At 40.2% G+C, this 17,964-nt stretch overlaps 2 protein-coding genes across 4 annotated transcripts; both read right to left on the bottom strand.

Annotated features, from left to right (window-relative positions):
• Window positions 1–173: 173 nt before the first annotated feature.
• Window positions 174–7,226, bottom strand: selenoo1 (selenoprotein O1). The gene is made up of 9 exons (XM_035909947.2): window positions 6,555–7,226; window positions 6,106–6,309; window positions 5,845–6,022; window positions 5,485–5,615; window positions 5,056–5,333; window positions 4,732–4,900; window positions 1,895–2,080; window positions 1,523–1,679; window positions 174–1,360 (listed from the first exon to the last, which is right to left on the bottom strand). Exons 1-9 carry the CDS (start codon window positions 7,106–7,108, stop codon window positions 1,145–1,147), a joined length of 2,073 nt encoding a protein of 690 aa, XP_035765840.1. The 5' UTR covers window positions 7,109–7,226; the 3' UTR covers window positions 174–1,144.
• A 2,083-nt stretch (window positions 7,227–9,309) lies between these two features.
• Window positions 9,310–17,706, bottom strand: trabd (TraB domain containing). Of its 3 annotated transcripts, none has more exons than XM_087842893.1 (10): window positions 17,634–17,706; window positions 15,662–15,702; window positions 15,355–15,409; window positions 14,676–14,842; window positions 14,193–14,333; window positions 12,666–12,776; window positions 12,427–12,566; window positions 11,540–11,712; window positions 9,881–9,977; window positions 9,310–9,764 (listed from the first exon to the last, which is right to left on the bottom strand). In XM_087842893.1, exons 2-10 carry the CDS (start codon window positions 15,683–15,685, stop codon window positions 9,593–9,595), a joined length of 1,080 nt encoding a protein of 359 aa, XP_087699019.1. In that variant the 5' UTR covers window positions 15,686–15,702; window positions 17,634–17,706; the 3' UTR covers window positions 9,310–9,592. The 3 variants fall into 3 exon arrangements, with proteins under 3 accessions (XP_087699019.1, XP_087699020.1, XP_087699018.1); XM_087842894.1 differs by lacking the exon at window positions 17,634–17,706 and adding an exon at window positions 16,018–16,320; XM_087842892.1 differs by lacking the exon at window positions 17,634–17,706 and having other exon boundaries at window positions 15,662–16,320.
• Between the last annotated feature and the right edge of the window lie 258 nt (window positions 17,707–17,964).

Consider the following 17,964-nt stretch of genomic DNA (forward strand, 5'->3'; position numbering starts at 1 on the left):
AAACTGGAAATGTTACATGGTCACGTGTTCTGTGTGACATTTACACAAGAGGACATTTATTATCTGAGAGATTAAGAAACAGTGACAACATTAAAATGTTACGCAGACATGGATGTGGAGTTTCCTTCTGTAACTGAACTGCAGCTATGCCACAAAGTCAAACAAAGACACAATGACTCTTGAGCAGTCAGTTTATTGATTCGGTTAGAAGAGCTCAAACGGACATTTCACATAGGCGCAACATGTGATGAGTAGTGCTGTTGCGTATGTAGTACAGTTAATACAAATCTATGAATGGCTGTCTTCTACTCTTTGCACAAAAAAAGTCTTTTTGTGGCACACTCTACAACTAACTTCCTCTTTCTGTGCAGCCACAAGAAGAAGAAAGTCAATCGCAACATCCTGTTCTCGTTTGTCCTTCGCTAAACTTAGTTACTAGACAACAACAAAAAAGGAAATTACATCCGTGCCTCTATGAATGTCTTGACAGCTGCAAAAGAAAATGCTTTCTAATATAGGAAAACAGTGTGCGTGCTTATCTGCTTTATATTGTGCGTGTTTGTTGGCTGCAGCATCCTAATCATGTACAGTAACACAGTTTTAGCCACAGATATAAAATCATCATAACACATTCACTCTCTCACACACATATTTTTGGTATATGTCGAGGTGACACCTCACAGTTTGTCAGAGCCAGACGGGCCACGGTAAGACTTGTTGCCTGACTCATCATTAATAGCTTATTAAACACAAAACAGACAGGAAAAAAAATCTGACCCGAGTTTCTGTAAATATCATAAATAAATTTGATATAAAATCTCATCCACTTATTTAAGGATGACTCAAATGTTAAACAAGGATACAAAAAACTGATATTACAGCTTTAAAACGTATATATTTTTAAATTTTATATAGAATTTGTATTTTTTGTGGAAACAAACTCAACGCGCCGTCTGTCTGTTTTGTGCCATCCAGCTTGCCTGTGAGGTGCTGTGCCTCATGCCGACCTTCCTGAAACTGCCTGCTAAAATAACAAAGTTGTCCAACAGCTGAAGAGTTATAAAAATGTGGAAAAAAAATATTTTTAAACACTTTAAAACTCTCTTGTTATTTTAGGCAGGAGAGATCACAGTCAAGGAAGTTACTACGAAGATCATGTGACACAGATTTCATTGGCCCAAGCTGGGGGCTTGCTGTCATAAGGCACAGGATTTCTAGAGGTAGCTGCTTCTTGCTGTTGCTCCTCTCCTTCATCCCTTTCTCCTTCTGCACTGGTCCCACCTCCACCAACCCACGCAGGGAGCTCCAGACCTGGCTGTGAAGAGAAAGGCTTCTCCAGAACCTTGAGGACACGCTGGACCTGCAGCAAAGAGCAGAAGTGAGACCGGGTCACCACACTGAAAATGAAAAACTTAAAAGGGAATTAAGGGTAAATGAAGCACAGTCTGATTTCCAGTGAATGCTTCTGGGGAAGTTGTCCGCATTTCTCTACCAAAATGACTTTTTTCGACTAGAACCTGACCTCAGAGAAGTCCCCCTTCTCAGCAGCCTCTATGGCATTCTGGGCAATGTAGTTTCTGAGTATCACGCGAGGGTTGGTGCTGTCCATCACCCTCACTCTCTCCTCCTGCACAGCCTGCACATCACTCTGGCCTTCCAGCTCACGAGCCAGACGTTTCCTGTGGCAGTGATAACACAAAACATTCCCTCAGAGAAGTGCAGCAAAGGAACAATAATCACCTCGACACACATTTCCTCTTTTTTCTGTCTGTTTGCACATTTAAAAAAGCTAATCCGGTCTATGCAGTTCCTCCTCTGCTCTCATTTTCCATGCTTTTCTTTCTCGTCCCTTGCTAATAAAACGTACTCACTCATTTTTTTGCCCCCGTCTCACCTATACTGAGTGATCCAGGATGTCCAATCCTCTGCCTGTTTGGTTTTCAGCTCCTCCTGGGTGGTCTCCATCAGATCCTTTAGTTTGCTGAGTCGCTCTAACTGCCTCGCGATTGTTGCTCTGTCTGAGATCATCTGGAACAGTGTTGGGTTGCTCTGAGCCAGAGAAAGCAGCACTGCCAGTTCACTGTGGATACAAAACATCACTGTTATAATTCTTATAGGCCAATAAATAAATACGTTGGAAAAGAAAACACAGACATAGTGCAGGCGATTTAAGTGTTTAGAGAGAAAGTAACTAGTGTAGTGACTGTTTGTATCCATAGAAAGACTGAGTTACACAAAACTCACTCCAAAGTCCATCTTTATATCTAGATTAGTCAGAGATAAACTTTCCACATAATTTGGGGCATCATAAAACGCAGAATTAAATATTTTCTTTATAATCGTTTCACTTGCTAAATAATGAGCTAGGCTATTTCTGTCTGTATTTGAGCTCCAGATTCTTTCCATCGAATGTTCTCTCCAGTCTGCAGACACTCGTTGCCATTCAGAGAAAATGCATCACAGGTACCATTACCCTTCTAAATTAATTTGATAAGGATTGGGTTTCAGAAATTTTAATCAAATTTAATACTTTCGAATCCTATTTTAACAGAAAAATATCAGATTACAGGTTCCCATAAAAAACAAAACAAATAAAAAACAACAACAACACTTCAAATAAGCATTTAGCACCATCTTGAAAGCTATGCTGGGTAGTAGGGCTGCCACAAATGATTATTTTGATAGTCGACTAGTCACGATTATTTTTGCGATTAGTCGACTAATCAGATCATCATCCATTGGACGTAAAACATACAGCTTATTGCATCAGCAGCATCTGCTCTTATATAACTATCATTAGCTTACAGCTTTAAGTGTTTAAGGTATGTGCTAACTAAAAATAAAGACAAGATGATAGTTTATTAAATTTTAATGAAATTTGCAGATTGTTTCGGTGAAGTTTAATAAACTCCTTGCTATCTAAAATATAACAGGACACCGGAGTATATTCTCGAGCATCTCACACTTCTGATAATCAGCTGTCTGCTTGACGTTTATTCAGCTGTGTACAAACTATAACTTTATTTCTCAGCCAAACCGATTTACTCAGGAACAAATAAAATACTAAAAAAAAAGCCAAACAATAACATTTTTAAGTTATCTAAGTGACTTATATATGTTTAACCTGAGTAGCGAAAGACGGTGGTGGGTTTGAAAACGCTTTGCCGGGAGTCCGGTGCTCTCACGGCTCTAGTGAGCCTAGCCCCCGGCTAGCTATCGAGCTAGTGGGTAACAGACGTCTCCGAAAACGTCGGAGCGCTTTTGAACATATGTGGTGTCTTGATAAACTGAGCAGATATTTGATGTTTACACAGCTACATTCTCGCCTGAAAATATGTTAAACTTGACCCAAAAAGAATAATAAGAGTAGTATTAAAGCTAACTAGCTGCCGCCATTGTTGACTACTGCGCTGGGCCGCTATGAATTCTGGGACACTGCTTCTTCTTCTTCGGGGTGTAACGGCAGCTGGCATCTTTGTACATGCAGTGCTGCCATCTTCTGTTTCAGTCCGTTATTACACTCTTAAATCCTACTACTTATTCCTGCGTCTTTTGGGATCTTACAAAGCTTCAAACGACGCATCAACTATTAAATTAGTCATCGACGATTTTAATAGTCGACGTAATCGTGACTAGTCGACTACTGGGTAGGCAGTAGAAGGATAATAAAATTATGGCACAACAGCTGCTAACAAAGGCAAACAAGGTCAGTGATGACAGTAATTTATTGTCCGTGTTGAATTTGTTGAAGCATTTGTCTACTTTTAGGAAAATGGACATGTGATATGGGTGTAAAGGATCCCGGAAGGGCATATGGTTTCTGATAACATCCAACAGACAGCAAATATGGGTATCACTTCCAAAAGTCTCAGTTCCTGAGATCCCAAACAACAAAAGAAAAGAAAAGAAAAAAAACAGTCCCAAAGGGTGCAAACCAAAACAAGGTCCGAAGTGCTTCCAAAAACTATGTTAAAGTGTTACAGTATCCCTGCTTGCCTGCTTATTTACTGCAATTCTTACTGCTTTCCTCTTGATACTGGACAGATTTTAGAGTTAAAAATGCTGGATGGATAGGCATGTGACCTAAAATGAGTGATAATTTTACTTTATGTTCAGTGGTTAGTATTATTGCCTCACAGGAAAAAGATTCTGTGACTGCACACCGGCTACTCCGGCTTCCTTCCACGGTACAAAGAGGTGCAGTTAGGTGAACTAGTGACTCCAAACTGGCTGTACGTAAGAATACCAGGATGAATAGTTGACTGTCACTCTGTGTTAGCCCTGAGATAGACTGCCAACCTGCTCAGGTGCACGCTGCCTCTCGTTATATTACATAGGTTCTAGACTCCACCCTTAAATGGGTAACCAATTTTAAAAAATGAATGAATGGATTGGCCGATGGGTGAATAAATGGAAACAATAATATCAATGTTTGCATCATTTTCTGCTGCCTTCAAGTCACCAAAAATATCAACAGATGCTGCTTTAAGAAACCTCAGACTGATAAACTGTAAAAGACATGATGTATATGAAGCCTCACTAGTGACACCCAGAGGCTGCAGTATGAACTACACTGAATAAAAAGCAAAACATTTGACATTATCACCACAGGCACAGTCATTATTTATATTCTAATAGTTTTAAGTAAAAATATTAATAAGTAAATTTGGCCATGATGCGTAACATGCTGGGCTTGTGTGTGTGGAGCGGTATAACTATTAGCTAGCTCACCGTGGATCCATCGTGGGCTTGTTGGCAGCCTTCAGCTCCTCTAGGGAGGCGCACTGCTCAATCAAGAAGTCTGTGGCTTTCTTGACAGAGTCCTCTTCTCCCTCGCTATTTTCCTCAGTGGGACAAGAAATCAGACTCAAGCTACGGAAAGTGTTGGTGAAGTCAGCACCTGCAGAAGGGAGGCAGAAAAATGTTATTACAATGTTGCATCCATCATTAAATATTTTTCCTGTTTCATATGCAGTGCCGTATGCACGCATTCTTAGACTCTCAGTCTGTCACTAGATTAAATGTTTCGTCACATCAAACACAAAATAGTCCCACCTGTGTTGTGCATTGTCTGAAGCAGTTTGGTGATCAGGATCTCGTCCTCAGGGTCCTCCTTCTTCAGCAAACCCAGCTTCTTCCTCATGTTCTCCAAGTAGAAACGGTTATAAAGATCCAGGTACTCCTCCAGTACAGCCTTGGCCTGGTTTGGTGGCAACTCTGGAGCAAGAGCCTCTGCTAGCTTTACGAGGTTCCACCTACAGACAGCTGGCTGGGCTTGGTAGGAGTATCGTCCAGAGTTGTCCGAGGCATTACAAATAAAATCTGGATCAAATCTGAGAGAAATGAGAAGCGCTCAAACCTAATGCGTTATAATTAATGTATTATAATTATGGTTTCACTCCGACTCCGTGACTCTAACCTAATGAGTACGATGATGACATGTGTGACAGGAATATTTTAAAATGCATACAGTTAAACACTGACCTGTCCATGAAGCCGTATGGACCATAGTCCAGCGTGAGTCCCAGGATGCTCATGTTGTCCGTGTTCAGGACGCCGTGGCAGAATCCCACGCACTGCCACTGAGCCACAAGTCGAGCTGTACGAAGCACCACCTACATACAGGAGGAGATGACAGCAATCCCATCAGGTCTCTAAAATCTGAGAGCAACTCTGAGCATATTACATCATAACTTCTTTCTATGGATCAGATAAAAAATGTTATCAAAGTTATTCCAGGCCTACAGCGCTAAGAAAATCTTGAATACACAACAATTTTTGATTTGCTGCAACATTTCACTGTCTCTACACGCTAACAGGTGAGAGTGTAACTCGTGCTCTGACCTCTCGAAAGAAAGCTACGTTCCTCTCCACCCGATCTGGGTAGTTCTCTTGGATCTCAGGGTAGAACATCTCAATGACATAATCCATCATTTGACCTCGGATCTCATCGCGCCCATAGCTGGGACCCTGGCGACCTGTGAACTCATCGGCGGGCTTGAAGATCTCAAAAGATCCAAACCTGCTCAGTGAACACAAACAAATCCCATTTAAACACAGATAGAAAGTCAATATGAGTAAGTAGGTCAGGTAATGTGCACCCACCTGATGAAGGTAGGAGCAATGCGGAGGACCACAGAACATCTTTCGTGGCGAGCGTTCCCGTTGTAGTACACATCACGTATGACCCTGCTGTCGGAAGTGACTACAGAGCCTGCTCTGGTGGTGGGCACGCCCAGGAAGAACATCGCCTCGCTGCACAGGAACTCTCTTATACTGGAACGCAGGACCTTACGGCCATCAGCTTGTCTGTGGAAGAGAAAAATACTTTTTTCCAATGCTCAGCAAAAAAGGTGTATCTGATTGCTAAATATTGCCTTTCTTCAATCACATATGCTCTGTTAAAACAGAGAATCAAAGTATTTTTCATGTTTTAATCTCTCTGGTGGAGTTATAAAAATAGATTAAGCCACATTTATTCTTAACCTAATAAATAAATTAAACATAATCTTGCAAAGACCACTCGAACTGACAATGAAAGCAACCCCTTGTACCTGGAGTACGGGGTCAGCCCAGCTCCTTTCACCTGAATCTCCCACCGGCCACTCGGGTTTTCTCGGAGAAGTTCGGGATCTTGGCCAGGCGGAACCTTCACCTCTCCCAGGTAACAGGCCGCCCCGTCGCCGAGCTGTCCGGCGAATTGTCCGAACTGATGTCCGCAGTAGCAGTGAGCGGCGGGTTCAGATCCTGGCATGACTTTGGATCCGCTGAGATATTCTGGCCCGAGAGGATCGTTCATGACCTCCTCTCCTTCCAGCCCCAGCAGTGCCTGAGCTTGGTGGGACACGGCCACGAACCGAGGCTTGGTCAGCGGTTGTGGTGTCACCCGGGAGAAACACGCTCCTTTCACCTGCCGCACCCCCTGCTCCTCGGATGGATCCAGGGGAAGTTTCTTGAGGGCGACGTTGTCAAATTCGAGCCGCTCCAGCGAAGAACGACTCATGGTCAGACCCATATCGTCCATCCCGGCAGAGGAGACGAGTCTTAAGGCGGACACACCGGAAAGAAAGACGCGTGACGGTCCCAGCCTAGGTCCTAAATAAGCCATGCAAACCAGGCCATCTGTCTGCGTCTATCCGGTGGCGCAGTTAAAAAGTATTCACTTGTCACGCTTTCATAATCCTGCAAGCTACAGCGGATGTTTGTGAGATACGGTGTAACGACAGTATTCGTCCGATCGGAAACAAACAGAAAATACGGAACTGCATTTCTGTTTAGAGTTATTTAGGTTTAAAATATTTTTTCTCATAAATTATCAAAATAAATTAAATTTGGATAAAATTAAAACGACAGGACAACAACAGTTTTGAGACAAATATATTTTTCCTTTACTTAAAATGTTTATAAATTCCATTTCTAAATCTCACCGTTTGGTGTGTTTATGTGTTTACATCAATGGCAGTACAACACGCTGAGGAAGAACATCTTACAAGAAATACAAGGATTCCTACAGGAAATGGGAGACACACAGAGGAGATGCTGCAGAGGTTGGATTTTATATAAAATATCCAAAATATGGAAAGCTTGCAAGTTGTCCAGTTCAGGTTAATCTTTCATATTCGTTTATTGGGATTATAAAAGGAAATTAACTTGTCTAACTTTACCTTGAAATGAATGTCTGTACAGTTTAGACTACTCGATTATTATTAATGGGACATCTCATATTTCAAGGGAAGGTCATGTAGCCAGTGATTACAAACTCAGTAAGAAGCTCTACAAGGGATACAGCTCAGTGTTGGGCAATGTAAGACTCAAAGGCAGCAGTGATAACAGAATAAGGCTTTATCTCCAAAATCTGACCGGCTCAGTTTCCTTCATAGAAGATAAAAAAACAACAGTCATTAAAAACATGATGGTTCATTTGAGAGAAAGAAACATGTTTTGTAATTTTCAGCATTTCGGTCCATGAGTTTATCTCAGACTGGGAAATAATAATGCATATATTCCAAAAGTACAGTTGGCACACTGAATATTAGGATGTTTCCTTGTGATGCTTTTTAGAGACAACTTTCTGTATATAATGCATATATTTGTGTGAGAGGGCCCCAAACTGGAGGTATAAACAACTCTAGAAGTTGATAGATGATGCACTGCTCTTCCTGAGGCGTATATAAACCTGTTCTGTATGCATGGGTAATGACATAAATGAGTGTATGGTATCATTTCAGCTGCAACCAAGTCAACACAAACTTTTTAGTATTTAGAAAATAGTCAGATCATGTAAGATCATAAAGACATCCTCTTTAATCTTGCATTGAACTTTTGCACGTGTAACAACACACATTTCTGCGGCTCCAATATGAGGCACTTGTCTTGTTGATGTTGGCAGGACGGTGCACAGGAGAAATCAGTGACGTTTGTCTAATGCTTTAAAAACGTATTGAGAATTAGGAGAATGACGCTCAGTCTGATTCACATCATTTTCATGTATTCCTTACATACATATGTGGGCCAGTCTATACAATAACTATATATTGTAATTTTTCCACTTTTTTAACATAGTTGTAATTTTTTTCCCTCTCCCAGACTGCACGTACAGAACAAAAATGTTATCAGTCTCTAATAAAGTGCTGAACTTGAAACAGGCCAATTACCAACAATACTGGTCGGCACTATATGAAGAAGGACTAAAGAAACAGCATGCTCCCAGAAAAATTCCCCGCTATATCAGGGCCGGTGAGTAACAGTGAACCCGATGACCAGGATGCTAATCAAATAATAATAATGAAAAAGAAAACATGTGTGCATGAGTCCTTTGAAGGAATGGTGTGGAAAATATAAATATACTCAAAATGAACTATTGGCCTTTGTGAATCTTACCATAAAACAAACAAACAAACAAGAAAAAAAAAAAATACATATGTACTCTTGAGTACCTTGCTTATTTTGTGCAAATTCATGCATACATATATATATATATATATACATATATATACACATATATACATATATATACACATATATACACATATATATATATATATATATATACACATATATATATACACATATATATATATACACATATATACATATACATATACATATATATACATATATATATATATATATATACATATATATATATACACATATATACATATACATATACATATATATACATATATATATATATATACATATATATATATACACATATATACATATACATATACATATATATATATATATATATATATATATATATATATATATATACATATATATATATACATATATATATATATGTATATATATATATGTATGCATGAATTTGCACAAAATAAGCAAGGTACTCAAGAGTACTGTCATGGTTTCTTTGGCAGTACAGCCCTGTTGTGTCTACAGAGACATCATTATAAAGTGGGGAGCTCTGAACTCCATTAGGTCCTTGTTAGTTCACAATATGGGCTGGTGAACCCTCTTCCTCCAGCCTCACCTGACACCTGATTTTAAGGCCATTGGTGATGGATGCATTGTTTTAATAGATCATAATTCTGTTTCACAGATGGCTTAGAGAAGACCAGTTGGGTCAAGCAGGAAGAGGCCGCAATGTCTCCAGTAAAGATCGGACTGGAGGTAAAGACAGCAGGGCTCTACCTAAACTTCCACCGACACGATAACAGGCATATCCCAGCATTCCCATCATGACGCCCTTTATGACAGCGCACAACACCCAGCCGACGCGTGAGGGAGGTGCGACACTAGGGAAGACAGAGACACGCAGAGTTACGGTTGTAATGCCAAATCAAACACAAAAGGATTATGTTTATGGATTTATGGTGTAATTTACTGCGTACGAACAATATGCGAAACATACCTCATGATTTCATTAATATTAAGCTGCTTGTCCCAGTTTCGTTCTATGCCAGGGACGTGACCCATCCCTACGACTCCCACCACCACAGCAGGCACTTCTACAAAAAGAACAATGATAGCATAAACAATTTCTACACTCGGAAATGTTGATGCATAAAAGAATTGGTTATTTGGGTACATCTCCACTTTTACATTTAAAAATAACACAAATCTCCGAATTTGCAAAGCTTTCTCTTGTTTAACTATTCAGAAACTTCTCACTACTGCAAAACATATACGTTACTGTCAAACTACAACATCCATAACCACTTTTGTAGTTTCACAATGAATACAGATTTAGTTTCTAAGTTTATTCAGCAAAAACAGAAGAGAATGACTTACTGTTACAAAAGATGACTAAGCATTTCCATTAAATGTCTGCACCACATTAAAACCACACCGTCATTACTGGTCAGCGAGCCACATATCTGACGACAGATATGTGCACAGTACTTAACAGCTAAAATAAAGTTTTGACTCTTTAGTTTCAATTATATTGAGCAATGTTTTTTAAACCACAAACTAAACGGACAAAAAAGTATTTTATAAGTCAGCGGTACCCAACCTTTTTTGCGCCACGGACCGGTTTATGCCCGACAATATTTTCATGGACCGGCCTTTAAGGTGTCGCGGATAAATACAACAAAATAAAACTAGTACCGGTACCGAAAAAAAAGAAGATTTATTCATAACACACGTGAAAAGACCCAGGAAAACCCAGTAAACGATAAAAACGATAACAAAATAACGCTGAAAACCGATAAAAACCCTGAAAACTATACATTTCACACCTGAGCCTCAACTCTTGCGGCCCGGTACCAAACGACTCACGGACCGGTACCGGTCCGAGGCCTGGAGGTTGGGGACCGCTGTTATAAGTGACTGGAAAAAAGGAATTAACACCCATATAAGAATGAAAGAGAGACTTTAAAACTGTACAGTGAAATTCACTGGCCAATTCATTAGTTAAACACAGTTGAACCCTCTTTTGCCTTAATTCTTCATGGCACAGATTTTCTAGGGTGCTGGAAACATTCCTCCGAGATTTGGGCCCATATTGACATGACCGCTACAGTTGCATTTTGGTATAATGCTGCAGTAGCGCATCTGCTTGGAGGTTTGATGTGTGTCCAACAATGATCTTTTACATAATTTGATTATAACAAATATCTATTTGAGTTAGTGTTCCTTCCTAATCATCTGAAAGCAGTCTGGCCAGTCTCCTCTGACCTCTGTCATCAACAAGACACAATATTTTCACCCAGAGAACTGTCACTCACTGAATATTTTCTGTTTTTTTGGCCCTTTGTAAACACTAGATATTTCCATGTGGGAAAATCCCAGTAGTTGCACAGTTTCTGAAACACTTAGAATCCACAGTTACACTTAGACCTTATGGCAGGTCCTTTCTTGCCTATTCTGATGCCTGTTTAGACTTCAGCAGATTGTTTTGCCCATGTCTACATGCCTACATACAGTTGCTATCATCTGATTGGCAGATTAGAGTTTTGTGTAAACAAGCATTTGAACAGGGGTACCTAATGAACTGGCCAACAAATGTATAATAACATAAGATGAAACCAATCTATTGTCCTAGCTTTTTGAGGATTGTAATACGCACTCTGGTCATTAGGGGGCGACTCCACACAGCGAGTAGCCTGTCGGAGAGTGTGTGTGAGGTAGATGTCTCTTTCAGCCACGATGGTTTTGTGGAGAGCAGGAAACTCTCCAATCATCTCTGACATTGTTTGCTCAAGCAGGTCCTTCTGTTTGCACTTCTCCACATCCTCTTTACTGAAACATGACACAGCAGTCAATTTAACAGTGAAAAGGAAGTGGCACAGGACATCTTTATATAGGATGCAACACAACCTTAGAAGCATTTATTTTCTTAATTATATTTAGTGCAATACTAGCAGAGTCTGGATTAACATTGACATTTAAGGTTTTCAGTATAGAAACCAGCATTCCAGTTCCTGAACTTTGACACAGTAGTAAGCATGAAGCTTAAATAAACTTTAGCAAACTGCCTGGTTGGTCTCCAACATAAGCTTTAAAAACATACTTGTATTCCTTTAAGTCTCCATAACCAACAACATTTTATAATTCAACATTCACTGCCTGGTTGTACACAAAACACAAACACAGCAAGTCATGATTCTTACACATATACACTGTAGTTGCATTTTTCCCCAGGCAAAGACTGCTGAAAACAATACGGTATCATCGCTTTACCAATTTCCACAAATTTCACCATTAACATTTAAACTTCTGGTTCACAACTTTGCTTTTGTACGTTTCCACAAAACTGAACCATCCTGAACCAATTTAGCGAGCAATATAATCCTTCTTGCCAAAAGCTCTGAATGATGACTCTTCTCTAACATCAGCATTATTCACGTATTTGAACAAGCTGTGAAACGATGCACGCTGTCCGCTGAATATTTGCTACTAAAACAGAGTCGTGTTGACGCTGTGTGACAGAAAGCGATCAAGATGAATTTATACCTGATTGGGTCTGACAGAAAGCAAAGACCCCAGGCCAGACGGGCCTTCTGCCAGAGACTAAGAGCAGCGATGGCTCTCTTGAACGTCACAGGAATTGGCCGATCCCCGAGATGAAATTTACAAAAAGGTACCCGGCCAGCCTAAAAGAGAAAGGTAAAAGTTTTTAAACAAACAAAACAAAAACAACAATACATAATCAAATTATTCTCCACTATGTTGCATTTGTGTACACAGGTTACCTCTTTGAAGGCCTCCCTAAACTCTCCTCCGGGCGCCATGCCCAGTTGCTCTGTGATGTGAGCTGAAACTTTGAGCAGCAGGATCTGCATCAGACCCGACATCACCCCATTCTGACAAACAGAGCAAATAAATTAACACCCACTTCCAATGACCACTGACCATTACTTAATTTTAGTGAGTAGTAATTTGACAGTAATAGAAGCCCAAAGAAAGTATACAATAATACAAGAAACTAAAGAAGTTAGTTCAGAAGTTTTATCCCAAATATCAAAAAAGTAGGAAACAAACCCAAAACTCTTAAGTGACACTCAACCAGAGATGGGCAGTAACGCATTACTTGTAACGCGTTACTGTAATCCGATTACTTTTTTCAAGTAACGAGTAAAGTAAGGGATTGCTATTGCAAAAACGGTAATTAGATTACCGTTACTTTCCCGTAGGAACGCTGCGTTACTGCGTTACTAAAACCGTGATTTTTTGCGAGAATGTCTCATGACAGTGACGTAAGCGAGTGCGACGTTCGTGACAACAGCTGTGTGCAGATCAACAATGGATCATATATGGAGTGCGGGAGAGAGTATGAGCGTGCAGCGTTTAAAGCGTGGAAGTACTGACCTTACTTTGAGTTTGATTCCATAAAAAGAGACAAAAACATTAGTGTCCGTTGTGCGTGGGAAGAAAACTTCTTTTTACAGTGAAAAAACCCCTAAACTTCCGAGCAAACACCGAGTGCGCAACAACGTAATGGGAAACTCACAGAGAAACTTGCGGATTCTTCCACTGACCGCTGCGGCACACCTGCACCAGGGTAAACCTCCGCCTACCCCACTCCTGCTTTACAGGTGAAAATAGAGCAAAAGGACCGCTAGTCTTTGATTTTATTTATTTTCTGCTGTGTTTTACTTGCATCTATTTGAAAGACTGAGTGTAAACACACAAAATATTTTATTTTATGTGCTGGAATGTGCAGAAAATAGGTTTAAATATTAAACAAATTTCTTCCAGTCAGAGAATGTTGCAGATAATTACATTTTTGCTTGATGCATAAAGTTAAAAGATTAAAACTAATAAAACAAGTTTTAAAAAGAGACTTTTCCATTTGATTACATTTTGTATGATGATTATGTAGAAAAAGTAGAATTGGACTGAAAGATCTATCACTTTATCACCTATTCAGGTTGTAAATGGTGTTTTTAAAAAGTAACTAACTAACTAAGTAACTAATTACTGTTGAAAATAAGTAATCAGTAAAGTAACGGGATTACTTTTTGGGGGAAGTAATCAGTAATCAGTTACTGATTACTTTTTTCAAGTAACTTGACCAACACTGCACTCAACGCTATATTTACACCATACTTCAATGATTTCATAGATGAAGCAAAGTTTAAAATATCAGAACTTGACCGTCATTGCCTTATTTGGAATAAATGTACTTCCACTGTCTTTGCTTCATTATGACCTTTTCCACCTCTCTTCATCTCCCACTGCTGTTTTTCACACAACCAACACCTTTCATAAATCCTGACCTGTTTGATAGCCTGCTGAACCTTATCCAGATTGATGTCTTTGGCTTCCTTTAACAGCGTATTCTCGTCCATCTTCAACATCGATACCCTATACTGGCACAGCTCCACCACGACCACGTCTGGCTGCACAGCTCGGATCGTCTGCACCAGGGGAAGGAGCACAGCGGGTGTGAAAAATCAAGAGACAAGTACAGAATAAGAAAGCAGAAGACTGGAATGTCAAAGCAAATGAACAGTTATGAAAGAAGCAAGCACGAGAGAAATCAACGTGAGATTATACTTGCCAAAACAAGAAAATAAAAAGAAATGACATTTAAATATGTGAGCCTACTCATTATCAGTTTTCCTATGTTAAAGTGCGTCTCCACACTCACAGAATTACACATAAAATTTCACCTCCCATTAACAGTATATCACATTTTAAAAGAGTTTAAGTGGCTTCCTGCTCTGTAACAGTCCTGTTTACCCCCCCCATTGGCTCACCGTGGCTACGTCCTTTTTGCTGCTATCACTGAAATGGGCAGTGCCCACCAGGTATAAGATGCTTCCATCTGGTGCAGTAAGACGAGACACCGTCTCTGGGAGTTCAGGAGACGACTGGCGGCGCTGGGCTCGCAACTGCCAAAGCAACTCCACTGCTTCACCATCCGCTATACAGGAGAGGGATAAAAGTTTATTAAACTGACATAACAATTAAAGTCATGTCTTACTATAACCATTATATTATGTGAGGGAAGGTACATAATGCACTATGCTAAATTGTAGAAATTTACATTTAAAAAGTACCTTAGAGAGGAATACACTAATATAATCCTTAGCACGTGCATTTAAATGACAAAAAATAGAGTTCTTACTATTTTACCAATAGAAAGCTACTTGGAGTTATTAGTATTATTATTTTAGATTTACTTCAACAATAATGGCATGCCTGTTGCAATGCCCCCCCCCCTCCCCTCCCCTCCCCCCCTAATACCGATGCATTCATTGGTCTCGGATTACATTCAGTTTTATTCATTCAAATATTCGTAATAAAAAGTTATGAATGTGAGACAATATTTCACAAAAAGTGGTTCCCTAAAGATAGGGAACTACATACATTGTCTCATGAAATACTGTTCTCACAATATGTTTAGAGGGGGAAAAAAAAGAAACAACAACTCACAAAGATCTGGAGGTAGACACGGCATTCCGTCCCCCGAAGGGCCGATTGAATCGTCCTGTGAGACATTGAAACAACAAAGTTAAATATAGTGGGCTTATTTACATCAGCAGCAGATTAAAATGTTATTCTTATTGCTCAAGTCAAGTCAGTTTAAGAAAGGTGGGGCAGCTTCACATAAGTGGCAACTGAGAAACAACAGAGACTATGTTACATCACTCTAAAAACTCAGAGGCTGACGCAGCTATCTCCCACCTGATAAAACACCCTATTTTTCAGCCAGACCAATAAAACGTCTTTCTTTACCAACCTCCGAGTTGTTTTCTTGGTCCATGCTTGCAGCCCTGGGAGCTGTATGTGACACAGAGCAGATGGAAGTCATTGGCTCACACAGAGAGCGGTGATGCGTTCACTGACAGTAACGTAGACACAGCACAGCCTCACTGACTGCTGACGTTGCTTTATGTGTAACGACAACAGCTGCCGACTTCTCTAAACGCAGTTTAAACGCGATCAACGCTGGCTAAAGTAGTTGCTGCCGCTGATTTCTGAGAATTAAATCAAAGCGGCACCGTTATCTAAAACGAGAGCATTATCAGTAAGGTTAGGAGAACTGCGCAGTAAAGGAAGAAGCGCCTAGTCGGTGGAAGGTCTAACGTGTAATACCTTACTTCCAGGTGTAGAGCTGCTAAATACTGAACGTGTACGATCCGTACCGGAAACCCGATCGGTACCCCGCATGCGCAAATCTTACGTCACTTCCTCTCTTTGCCAACATTGCGACATTCAGTATATTTGAATGATACGGTTAGCGCCCAGTTAGCTCCTAGCATTTCTCAACAGCTCTGCCTCCTTTCCGACTGCCCGGGACATTTAAACAATGGATAATCCGTATACAAACAAATTCATGCTTTTCTCCTCAACAGAGAGCGTTCCCCGATTGAACAAAAGCGCCGTAAAATAAGAAGAATGGCGCCTAATTACAGACTTAATAATATTGACTTAGCAATGTGTCACATGAAGATTCAGCAGCCAGATTAAGTGTTTACTGACAATTGACAGTGATAGCGGACATCATCATCACTATTCCAGTCAATCCTCTCCTCACAGACAAGCATAAACACACTCGACTATCACTAAATCAAATTTAACACACGTTTGTAATGACGCCAATTCAGTTTACAATAGGGTTCATTCGCTCGGTCAGCAGGTGGCAGTATCCTCGTACACTGGGGAGTAAACTGCCATTAAACCAACAGAAGAAGAAGAAAACCCCTGCAAATGCGCGGTACGGATCGGGTAGACCCGATTTGTACGGTCCGACTTTGCACATGCGCAGTAAGGATCGGGGAGTCCCGATCCGTAACTATCTTTTTATTTTTCGTTTTTGTCTACATTGTACTGAAATACTTCATTATTGCAAACATTTTAAGATATACTTATTATTCTTAACATCTTAACAGATACTCTGACCCGTAACTATCGTAAAACGCAACGACCGGAAGTAGACACCTTTCGCGCATGCGGGGTACCGATCGGGTTTCCGGTACGGATCGGGTAGTGACTGTTGTCACTACTGTTACTACTAGTATCTGTTAAGTCCTCCCCCAGCTGCAGGAGACGTTCACACCTGTGCGTCCAAACTGCAAATGAACCGTGCATGAGCGAAGCCGCTGCTCCCGCACTGACTGTAACGCAGTCAGTTCTTCTTTTACTCTTATGCTGTTTTGTGGATCACAACGTTTAAAACTACTTATAAACACACACACAGAGTAACTCCACCAGAGCGCCTATTTCGGGTCACTTTTGCCGGTCGAAGCCCGGATAAAGAAGCAGAGTTGGAATTGTGACATTAAAAAACAATAATTGCTAAAATAAATTTAATTTGTAGTTCTAAATAAACTCTAAATGCATTTAGGACGTTTTTTGCTCACTTTATGTCTCTTCCGCGATGTTATTTCTCTCTCCTACAACGTAGGTTACAATTATATTAGCATGACCAATTATGCAAATTAGGCGATGACGTCATTTAGCGACTTCTAGCGACTTTTAGGACAACCAATAGCGATTTTCCTTACTGAGGAGTTGGCAACACTGGCTCTTCGTTTTGGCTAGCTACCTTTACTCAAGCTAATGTGGGCTAACAAGTCCACCAGGAATCTGGTCTAATTAGAGGAATTTAAAGAAGAGGATTTTTTTTTTAAATAAATGCGAATCTGAAATACGAGATATAAGATACTATACGCGATAGTTGTCTATAAAAACAAAGACCTGTTACTTACTAAGTCGGCCCTTCTGCCAGAGTGCTCTCCGCTAGTACAGCAGCACAGTGTCAGGCTGTATCTGACAGCCGCGGTGCATTCTGGTACGTGTAGTCATTGATTGTTGAGACGCATTTTGGGGGATTTAATTATAAAGATAACGTTTTTAATCCTTTTTTATGAACATTTCACACGTTACAACCAAAGCCATATTATCCATGTGATTACTCGCATTAGGACTGCTAAAGGTTTTCGCAGGGCAACAGTCCTAATGTGTAAATCAACACAGTAAAATCATATTAAAGCAGAGCTCTGATACAATGTGCTCTCACACACTAGTACTACTCGTCCT

This window comes from Neolamprologus brichardi, chromosome 7, assembly GCF_056152115.1.
Source record: "Neolamprologus brichardi isolate AB-2024 chromosome 7, ASM5615211v1, whole genome shotgun sequence".
NCBI lineage: Eukaryota > Metazoa > Chordata > Actinopteri > Cichliformes > Cichlidae > Neolamprologus > Neolamprologus brichardi.

Excerpts from the sequence above, each read along its gene's own strand:
- trabd (XM_087842892.1), bottom strand. The coding sequence starts at position 15,733 with ATGACTTCCATCTGCTCTGTGTCACATACAGCTCCCAGGGCTGCAAGC. Across the intron at positions 11,713-12,426 it reads TTTCTGTCAGACCCAATCAG|TAAAGAGGATGTGGAGAAGT; the intron begins GTATAAATTCAT and ends GTCATGTTTCAG. Across the intron at positions 9,978-11,539 it reads GTCGCCCCCTAATGACCAGA|AAGTGCCTGCTGTGGTGGTG; the intron begins GTGCGTATTACA and ends TTCTTTTTGTAG.